This window comes from Dendronephthya gigantea, unplaced genomic scaffold, assembly GCF_004324835.1.
Source record: "Dendronephthya gigantea isolate DGI-Jeju-01 unplaced genomic scaffold, DenGig_1.0 000000F, whole genome shotgun sequence".
NCBI lineage: Eukaryota > Metazoa > Cnidaria > Anthozoa > Malacalcyonacea > Nephtheidae > Dendronephthya > Dendronephthya gigantea.
In genome coordinates this window covers 7,687,609-7,698,713 of record NW_021163010.1, presented here as the reverse complement: position 1 = coordinate 7,698,713, position 11,105 = coordinate 7,687,609, and the positions used below count along the sequence as shown (strand labels likewise).

At 38.2% G+C, this 11,105-nt stretch overlaps 1 protein-coding gene across 1 annotated transcript; it reads left to right on the top strand.

The window, feature by feature from the left end:
- Positions 1 to 211: 211 nt before the first annotated feature.
- Positions 212 to 1,913, top strand: LOC114522034 (protein FAM111A-like). Its single transcript, XM_028542640.1, has 3 exons — positions 212 to 250; positions 454 to 513; positions 594 to 1,913. Exon 3 carries the CDS (start codon positions 764 to 766, stop codon positions 1,730 to 1,732), a length of 969 nt encoding a protein of 322 aa, XP_028398441.1. The 5' UTR covers positions 212 to 250; positions 454 to 513; positions 594 to 763; the 3' UTR covers positions 1,733 to 1,913.
- The last annotated feature ends 9,192 nt before the right edge of the window (positions 1,914 to 11,105 follow it).

Here is an 11,105-nt window from a genome sequence, read left to right as displayed (position 1 = left end):
TTTTTTTGCTACCGTTGTCTTTTAAAAAACTGTAGCAGGTTTGCGTGGTTTCGGATATTGGTAATCGAGGAATATAACTTTAATAAAATTACAACATCGGATACATCATAATACAAATTGGACTAATTATTTATGCATAATTCTTATTTTTTGCCGTTCTCAAAAATAGATTCGCCTGCAAAAGAAACGATGTGAAAAGAAGCCGAACCATTTCAAGCAGCAATTCCTATTGCAGGCAATATAAAAGCAGGTAATTTTATAATATCCTGATTTACATAGGTATGCATGTAACTATTCTTTCAAGCCCAAGGAACACTGATCAAAATTGATTTAGCGTACCTTTTATGCGTGTGGCAAAATGCAAAATTAATATGCAATGCGTTGCCGTTGAAATAAATATTTTGCTTACATAAGTTATAAAAAGGATAATGCACTTTTTTAACTTTTAACCAGATTTAGCAAGAACAAATTCAAAAAATGTGGTCCGATTTCAGAAAACACAACCAGTTACAGGTAATTTGAAACACTAGTGATTAGATATATTAAAGCGGAAAGAAAACTACGTATTTTTTATAAAAAATAAATATTTTTAGAATGTGTAAACTTGATAACGGAGTAAATATGCAACTTGAGCAGAACAGAAAGACTGCAGATTGATCACCTGGTTTGTCTTGAGAAATACATCAAAGAATTTTCTGCTACATACGTGTATACTCATCGGGCGTCGAGAAAGGAAACTCTAACAGAGAAAATTCGTAAATCGATGACCGAAAATGTCAAGTCGGCAGCTTACAATAATTTGTTAGATCAAAATAATAAAGTATTTGGCAGCAACGATGGGCAATTTGTCGATGCAGATCAACAAATTCTCAACTTTGCAAGAGACGACGTTCATAAAAATATTTCAACTCAGAGGCCTACAAGACTTTACGGGCCTTTGGCGTCTTATGTTAAATCTATTGCACAGATTTCATGCGGAAGTATTCGAGGAACGTGTTGGCTTGTGTCGAAAAGGCTCGTGATAACTAACTTTCACATTTACATGATGATCAATAAGGAAAGAGAGGATACTCAAAATCCCAACTTGCCAATATACGTTTCATTTGATTTTTTGCATCACGACCCAACGCAAGGTGTTGTCACAGTTGAAGTTGATGAAGAACAAGATCCAGACCTAGAGAATTTACAATTGGATTATAAATTCTTATGTCTGAAAGAAGACGAAAGTCTTAACGGCCGCCCTCTTCTGGGTTCAATTGTTCGAGGTCGTCGATTAGAAGAAGGGCGAGTTATAATCATTGGGCACCCTGGCGGTGAGGAAATGCATGAAGAAACATGCGTTGTTGTAAGCAATCATTCGTGGCGTGAAAAACTTAATGCAAGGCATGGTGCTCACACTGGTGTACACATGACCAACACAGATCTTCTTAACGCGACTGAGGGATACAAAGAATGTCTGCCCTACGATACAAGTCTATTTTGTGGTGCCAGTGGCTCTCCTGGCTCTCCTGATATGAACGGTAACATCGTCGCAATGCACGCTCAAGGATACGTGTTACCAACTATGAAGGGAAGACGGTGTTCACTGATGGAGTTTGGTTTGCAGTTTAATGCGATCTGTAAAGACATTAAACGGAAGTACAGTGAAAATGCTGTCGAAGAATTATTTCCAAATTACAATTTAGACACCGATGGCCAGACAATGTATGACCATCCAATGGAAGTAGACTAATGATACGAAAGCGGTTTTTTAGATGAAGATGAATATATGTGTTAGTATAGGTGTGAATTGTTCAGTAACGACCAGATGCCTACGATTATGCTGGGGTACTTGTTCTGACGCTAAATCAGAAGAAAAACCACTCTGAGTTTTTAGACTTCAATTTTCCAGTAGAAATTTTCTAGTGTAAATAATTAGACCTTCGATATAATCTTTGTCTATGTTTTTATTAAACAAAATTTTCATCACCGTATTTTTAATAATTTAATTTGTCAAAGACGTTTAATTTATCTCACGCGAATTAAAAAACTATATAGTTGACATCATGCAAAACAAGAGATTTAAAATGTCAACATCTTTCGACTAATTTGAATCTGTAAGCCCGACGATTTTGAACGTTGACTTTGGTTTGTGTGTGTAAACTTAGAAAAACAGGAGACAATTGTTTGCATTTGATTAAACGGCTAAATCTTCAGAAACAAAGTACTGTGGGAGACTGGCGCTATTAATAACGTAATTATATAGGAGTATATAGGGTTTCAATCGCACGTGACGTCAGAAACATAATTGAAATTTAAGACGAGGGCGTAGGGAGTTATGAAGCAGTGTGTGATAGTGAAGTGTGCATGATGTGAGCACCCCATGAGCAGCCCTGATTGGGATTTTGTGTTATTTGAATAAATGGTATAAAAACTTGTGATTGTGTCAAAGATTACACCTTGGCGAAGGCAACATTGTCGACATAGTGGTATCTCCGACGGGATAGCGTTACCGTCTAGTTTAAACAATTGTTTGCCATTTGATTAAACGGCGAATTCTTCAGAAACAAAGTACAATGAGATGGGCAGAGAAAAAGCCGCTAATATTTTTACAATGTTATGATATGCTTGGTAGTTACCGATTAAATTTTCATATATTCGTGTTTTTTTCATACTTTAGGAACAATACCTCTGGAACAATACTAGTATATATATATTCTGTCAGTGTTAAACGAATTTGTGAATATTCACCCCCAAATTGAGCTATACAGCCCTGGCGTATAAGCTAACATCTAATTGAAGTCCGAAATGCTTCTTACAGAAGCAAATTTCCTAAGGTTGATAAGATGAAAATATTTGACTGAGACAAACATGCCCCACTGAGCTTTAGAAATAGCAAACCATGCATCCGTGCAGAATACATTAATTAATATATTTATTATTCGTATCAACACAGCAAGTCTGCTATTGTTTGGTGTTAACTGAAATTTATATTGAGCAAAGTTTTAATCGTTGTTTATTTACTTCTTCATTGAATATTAGTTCTATTTTTTGTGTGTATCAGACTGAGTATAAATGAGAACGGCAGAAACATAGCAGCTGTCTAACGCTTGGATCTAATGACGTGGCATTTTGATTCTTGTTAGTTTGGGCAATTCCAGGCAAGTGCTTATTTTTACCATTTGTGCCACATATATGTATAATGTGTTAAGCGAACAGAAATTATTAAAACATCGTTTTACTAGCAAGAGCAGTATAGATCAAGACCTTTGATTAAATCGTGTGTAATCCATGTATTTAAAACACAGCGAGAGGGTTGGCTATCTTTGTATGGTCGAGTAAAAACCCGCTGACGCTGTAGACCCTTTCAAACTCTGCTTTACGAAGAGTTCTTTCAATCCAAATAAGTTTACAATAAGATTTACAATAATACCCAGTCTGTTGGTTAATATTCAAAAATGTGTTTGGGTAATTCTATAATTTTAATCTTCCCTAATACTCACTTATTATATACGATGTCCAAAATCATAACCAGCAGGCAAATTTTCGAGTATAGCCTACCAACCAGCAGACGACTGAACATAATTTGGTTAGAAAGAAATGTTATAATTATGCCGACTGTTACACTAGAATCTAGATAGGGCGGATTTTACTCAGCTCTACTAAGAGGGTTGAATGGCGAAATTTTCAGAAACAAAGTGCAATGAGATGGGCAGAGAAAAAGACGGAGGGCGCGAAAAAAATGGCGGGGGCTCGAAGATTCGTGCATAATAATCCCTAATTCATAGCATTACGGAAACTTTACGCTATCTGCGCTTTGCGCGTACTACAATAATTTTTTAATGTTTTTATTGTAAAGGCCGACACACAGCGGCGGACGCGAACGCAACGTTATTTTTAGGAACTTTTTCAGCTTTCAAAAGCCGCTATAATTTTGACAATGTTATGATATGCTTTGTAGTTACCGATTAAATTTTCATATATCTGTGTTTTCATACTTTAGGAACAATACCTCTGGAACAATACTAGTATATATATATTCTGTCAGTGTTAAACGAATTTGTGAATATTCACCCCCAAATGAGCTATACAGCCCTGGCGTATAAGCTAACATCTAATTGAAGTCCGAAATGCTTCTTACAGAAGCAAATTTCCTAAGGTTGATAAGATGAAAATATTTGACTGAGACAAACATGTCCCACTGAGTTTTAGAAATAGCAAACCATGCATCCGTGCAGGATACATTAATTAATATATTTATTATTCGTATCAACACAGCAAGTCTGCTATTGTTTGGTGTTAACTGAAATTTATATTGAGCAAAGTTTTAATCGTTGTTTATTTACTTCTTCATTGAATATTAGTTCTATTTTATTGTGTGTATCAGACTGAGTATAAATGAGAACGGCAGAAACATAGCAGCTGTCTAACGCTTGGATCTAATGACGTGGCATTTTGATTCTTGTTAGTTTGGGCAATTCCAGGCAAGTGCTTATTTTTTACCATTTGTGCCACATATATGTATAATGTGTTAAGCGAACAGAAATTATTAAAAACATCGTTTTACTAGCAAGAGCAGTATAGATCAAGACCTTTGATTAAATCGTGTGTAATCCATGTATTTATAAACACAGCGAGAGGGTTGGCTATCTTTGTATGGTCGAGTAAAAAACCCGCTGACGCTGTAGACCCTTTCAAACTCTGCTTTACGAAGAGTTCTTTCAATCCAAATAAGTTTACAATAAGATTTACAATAATACCCAGTCTGTTGGTTAATATTCAAAAATGTGTTTGGGTAATTCTATAATTTTAATCTTCCCTAATACTCACTTATTATATACGATGTCCAAAATCATAACCAGCAGGCAAATTTTCGAGTATAGCCTACCAACCAGCAGACGACTGAACATAATTTGGTTAGAAAGAAATGTTATAATTATGCCGACTGTTACACTAGAATCTAGATAGGGCGGATTTTACTCAGCTCTACTAAGAGGGTTGAATGGCGAAATTTTCAGAAACAAAGTGCAATGAGATGGGCAGAGAAAAAGACGGAGGGCGCGAAAAAAATGGCGGGGGCTCGAAGATTCGTGCATAATAATCCCTAATTCATAGCATTACGGAAACTTTACGCTATCTGCGCTTTGCGCGTACTACAATAATTTTTTAATGTTTTTATTGTAAAGGCCGACACACAGCGGCGGACGCGAACGCAACGTTATTTTTAGGAACTTTTTCAGCTTTCAAAAGCCGCTATAATTTTGACAATGTTATGATATGCTTTGTAGTTACCGATTAAATTTTCATATATCTGTGTTTTCATACTTTAGGAACAATACCTCTGGAACAATACTAGTATATATTTTGTCAGTAATAAACGAATTTGTGAATATTCACCACAAAATTGAGGTATACATGCAGCCATGGCGTATAATCGTTGTTTATATACTTCTTCATTGATTATTAGTTCACATTTTATTGTGTGTATCAGTATATGTTCCTGCCGTTCTCATTATACTGATACACATATGATTAATTTCGTTCGTTTTCCTGATATTCTTAATTTCGATTTACAACGGTTTAAATCATAAAGGTTTCTTTTATTTTGTCTTTTCGAAGATTAACAACAACAACTCGTGTGTAATCAATTAAGTACTTTTACTTCACGAGCGGCGCACGTGATATCAACTTAACGCAAAAGCTACACAGTACGTTACACTCCCGGCGTTGATCACTCATGCATGTGATCAAATCTATAACAAAATAAGAAGTTAATAATAGAGACTGTCATGAGTTCGACTCATTTCATTGTTTTCGTCTTTGTTCGCCTTAAAGTGCAGCTCTTCGTCTTGGAGTTCGTATTCGGGTTGTGACGTTCTCCTCTATAACGTCAGTCTGATCTGGAATACTATCAGCGTTCGATGTTGGACCCATATGAAGTTCCAGAGGAACGAGGTGTTGGATACGGCTTCGCAGAACAGTTATTCTTCCTTGCTGTGAATTCATGACTCTGACCTTCGCAGCTTCGCTGAACGTGTTACGCCATCATTACTCTTTATTAACTCTTCAACCTTGCCCAACTTTTAAAAAATCCGTGGAACGCTCTCATTTTTTATCACAACTATATCACCAACGGATATGATCTCTCGTGAAGGACCATGAAGTGCTGATGAAACTTCTCTAAGACTAACGAGATATTCATTTCTCCATCTTTTTACGAATTGATTCAAAAAAAGTCTATGATGCTTAGCTTTCTTCGTCAGCGACTTACTAGTGCTCACAACTTCGAAATGTCTTTCATTCGGAAGCACGGATATCCTTCGTCCATAAATGAAATCTGAGGGTGTAAGGGGGTAAGAAATTCCTTCGTGATCGTCATAGATGTATGTTAAGGGTCGATTATTAATAGTGGTCTCAACTTCAATTATGATTGTTCTCAAAGCTTCAAAATTCAACGATGTTCTTCCTAAAACTTTCTTCAAACACCGTTTTACGTTTCTCACCAGGCGCTCCCAAAAACCACCATGCCATGGTGCTTTTTCTGTAATGTATTGCCATGATACGCCTTTACTAACAAGAGCTCTTTGTACTTCAGACGATCTTACTATTTGTTGTACTTCCTTTGAAGCAGCCTTGAACGTTTTCGCGTTATCAGTTAATAAAAATGCAGGCAGGCCTCTTCGTGCCGCAAATCGTCTAAAGGCTTGTAGAAATGACTCTGTCAATAAGCTGTTAACGAGTTCTAAATGAGCCGCCCTTGTACTCTGACATGTGAAGAAGGCAGATATAAGCCTTTTGTGTCGTATTAGCATCTTTAACATAGAGCGGACCAGCAAAATCTATTCCTGAATTAGTAAATGGGGGATCCTCACTAACTCGCCCATACGGAAGTTGCGGTTCCTTTGGTGTTGCAAACGGTTTTCCTTCTAACTTCTGGCATGTTACACATCTTCTAATTATTCGCTTTACAAGCCCCATAGTAGGTAACCCCCCCCCCATATAGCGGCAAAATCACGCAACGCGTGATCCCCACGCGGGCCGTCGAAAACTGTCGGATTTTCCCGAAGATGTGCGTGGTGTCCACGCAGGGTGAGAGTGTGACGTTATTAAACCGTAATTAAGTACACAGTAAGGATTTGCGAGGAAAATATTTTATTTGTCAGGTAATACACATTTAGTATGTCAACATTTTAAAAGTATATTTCTTTCCATAGCATTAGGACAGTTTATTTTATTACATGATATTATGAGAATGTTTCTTTCAATCCTACTAGGACTGTTCGTTCATTTTAAGAGTTCATTTCTTAAATAATCTGAAGGGAACAGGTTTTTTATTTTTGTTTGTGATTACATTTGTCTCTCTCCAGCCATGCATAACCCGTACGCTTCTACTTCAACTTTAGGACAATGTTGATATGCGTCGGCTGCCAAATGCTTCCCGCAGGTCTCCAGCCATACTAGATTTTTTATCAGTATTTGCGCTTTCGGGCATCCAAAACACTCCAAATTGATGGAGGGAATGTTCAGATTTGCGAGGAGATCCTTCTCGTATCAAACATATTGTTTACAAAAGGTAATTTGTGAGCGCTACGGTGTGCGCTACTCCCACGCGTGATGATGTGCGCACAAGCATTTGTTTACAAAAGGTCATTTGTGAGCGCTACGGTGTGCGCTACACCCACGCGTAATTATGCGTGCGCTACGGAAATAATTACCGTTACACAGAGTATTTGTTTTCATATGACTACCGTATTATGATGCAAGAGTAACGATGCCCAAACGACCGAGAAAAATCTTGTGGCTTTTTCGAATGGAAAATCGTACCAGAGAATCCTTTTAACCAAGATCACTTTCCGCACATTCAGAGAGTTGGCCTATTGCAAAGTAATCCAGCCCTGTACACGTATATGGTATCCGAAACAGGTCTTACCTTTTCCAGCGCACGGGAAAATCCTCACGACGCATACGCTGAATACATGGGGGAATTGCCGATGACAACGAAGGCACAAACAGACTGTTATTAAGTAATCCTGAACATAACATTTAATAGATTGCATAACATAATGCATAGTGTAGAGTGAAACTATGTGTGTATATAGATAAACGTTTTTCCTTAATTTCGCAGCCGTCTGTACAATTTTTGAGTTCAATAAATGCATTGCGTAAATATCACGCTGCTTGCTTGTCTGTATTCATTTGGATCTTGGTCGTGCACAATGAATGGCTTCGACGTGATTGTTGACGAGCTGCAGCAAAATCATTTTCAAATCGATAAAGAAACTTTAAAGTTTCATGTAAACACCATGCTTTTAAACCATGGGGGTATATTGCAAAGTGATTGTCGTGGTTACGAACAGCTGTACAAAGAAATAAATGTTTCAAACTTTGGTCGACTTTGTGCCTATTTAGCTTGCGTATACTTAAACTGTAAAAGCGAGAAGTGTATACGACGCAATGTTAGGTATTGTATTCCGTCTTTCGGAAATATAAGCGTTCCAAAAGCACAACCAAGCAAAAAATGGGCGATTGTTTTAACATTTTCATGTACGTTATTAGCTTTATATATCAGTTTGCAAACCTCAGGACATTCACTTCGCTGAAACCTTTGTAGCGAGAGGATGACTTGCTGTGGTAAAGCGCTCCCTGAAATCTCAATCAGAAATTTCTTTCGCAAAATACGTTGCATTTCCGCCTGTTGCGGGGGCAGTATTGTAATTCAGGCCTCTGACGTTGATGGCCGAAAAATATCTGAGCAACCTATATTACAGCCCAGAAAGTCCAGCAAGTTTTGGTGGCGTAGACGCCCTTTATCGTGCTGTTAGAGACGATGGCAAGTATCAAATATCACGGAATAAAATACGAGCATGGTTGAGAACTCAAGATACGTACACTCTTCACAAGCCAGTTCGATTTCGTTTCAAGCGTAATCGTGTTATAGTAGCAGCTATGGACGAAGAGTGGGAGGCAGATTTAGTTATTATGGACTCATTAGCAAAGTACAATAATAACTACAAGTACATTTTAACCGTGATAGATGTACTTAGCAAGTATGCGTGGGTTGAACCGATAAAAACAAAGACGGGTGAAAATTTTGTCAGCGCGTTTGCGAAAGTTCTTAAGAAGCATCGCAAACTTTTCAATCACTGCTCGAGCCACTATCACTGGATGACCAAAACGCTTCTTCAACCACTTTAAGGCTACGGCATACGCTTTTCCATCGCAACCAAGACCTTGGACTAACAACTTGGCTTGTCCATCTAAATGCATTTGAAGTTGGGTCATTCTGCGAGTATCCGTGGAGTATGGTTTGTTATGAACGTGTTCGTAAAATCGCTCGACAAATCTTGGCCACTGAATTGGCTCACCATTGAACCGAAGAAGCTCAATCTTTGGGACATCTCTATTATACTCCAGACGTAACAGGGATTCTTCTAATGTCATACCATGTCGACGCTCGTATGGAATAACCGTTTCCTGGTATGGGATTAGTTTATCGATCCAGCTATCCAGACTTTCATGCTGTTCAGTCACGCTATCAACTTTGGTTGATGAAGAAGCTATTGGAAAATTCGTTTGAACTGGAGGATGAAGGCTCGGAAAACTAGGTGTTGGAGTTGGGGTAGGGAGACGCAAACGTGGTAATGGTTGGAAGGATTCAGACGAAACTGTGGAGATTGGGGACATTGGTTCAGCATGAGGGATTGTTGCTCTTTGACGTGTATCCGATAATGTGGGTAACTGCTGATCTGAATGTTGTACTAATGGGGGCGCGTTGGTGCCATTGGCATTTTGAAATTTTTTGATATCAAATCCCACTGGGAACTGAGGTGACCCTTGAACTGGCACTTCAGGTTTTGTTGATTGTGAACGATGTGGTTTGTTCTGTGTAACTTTCACAGAATGAATTTCATTGGAGGCGTCTTCAGGAGGTTGTGGCCTTTCAACTTTTGAAGGACTTGATTTGGACGATTCAGAATCACGTTGGAAAAAAGGCACTTCTGAATCTACTTCGTCGAACTCTTTTAGCCTTTCTTCAAGGTGCGCGTCACGCATGCTTTCAAGATCACGTTGAAACAATTGCGATTCCAGTAGACTCAATTCAGCTTGGTTAGCCGCAGCGATTACTTGTTCTTTGGTCCGTGAAGCCTTTATCTCCGCTTCAAACTGCAATTGTCGCATCTTATTGTTCAGAATTTCTTTCTCCAAGCTTAGCTCTCGTTTTGCGGTTTCTTGGGCTTGAGCTGCTTTCATCGCATCAATGCGTGCTTTACGCTCAAATTGTTTAGCAAGGTCTGATAATGCTAATGATTTGCTTGTTGATGATCTCTTTGAGCTTGGTTTAATGGGTTTATTTGTCATAGGTAATGAACACGGCGGTAATGAAGCATGTTCCGTTTCATCGCGCGAAGTATCGATTTTTGACTGACTCATGTTAACGTTTGATGGCGAGATTATTTCAGATTCCTGTTTTGTTAGATAGCTCTCGATTTCCTCTAGACATAATTCTTTAGCTTCGCATGCGTTTGCGAACCATTCTTCTGCTTCTCGTTTGTCGGTTTCCAGTACTAATAGGTTTGTCAACGCTTCGTTAATTGTTCTAATATTCGGAAATAAACGCTCGGTTATTGCATTTCGTATTATATTTACTTCGATTTGGTTGCTCTTTTCTTTCATGAGCTCTTTCACTTCGTTTATCTTTCTGGTTAGGGCAGAAAGTTTCCCTGCGCGGGACGCCTTTGTGGATTGGATTTTCTGCTCGATGATTTCTTCGGCATCTCTTTCTGGTGGAACCACCGTTCGCCTTTTACTTTCGTCACCTTCGACCAGTCTTTCCGTTGTAGACATTTGATTATTTGAGTTTCAGTACTGCTATCCGGTTCGAAGGACCATTATGTTCGCTAAGGAACTTTACTGTTTTCCCTACTAGTGTTTACAAAACCTTAAAGCATAGCGTTCCCGCCTATCTCATACTCACACACACACTAAAACATATTTTGATCAAAAGGTTATATACAGCCATTATAAATTTGCATATTATCATTAGTCACGCTTGAATCTACCATTAATTTTCACGTCTCTAACATCAATCGTAGAGAGATTCAACCGTACACTTAAGGGGAAAATGT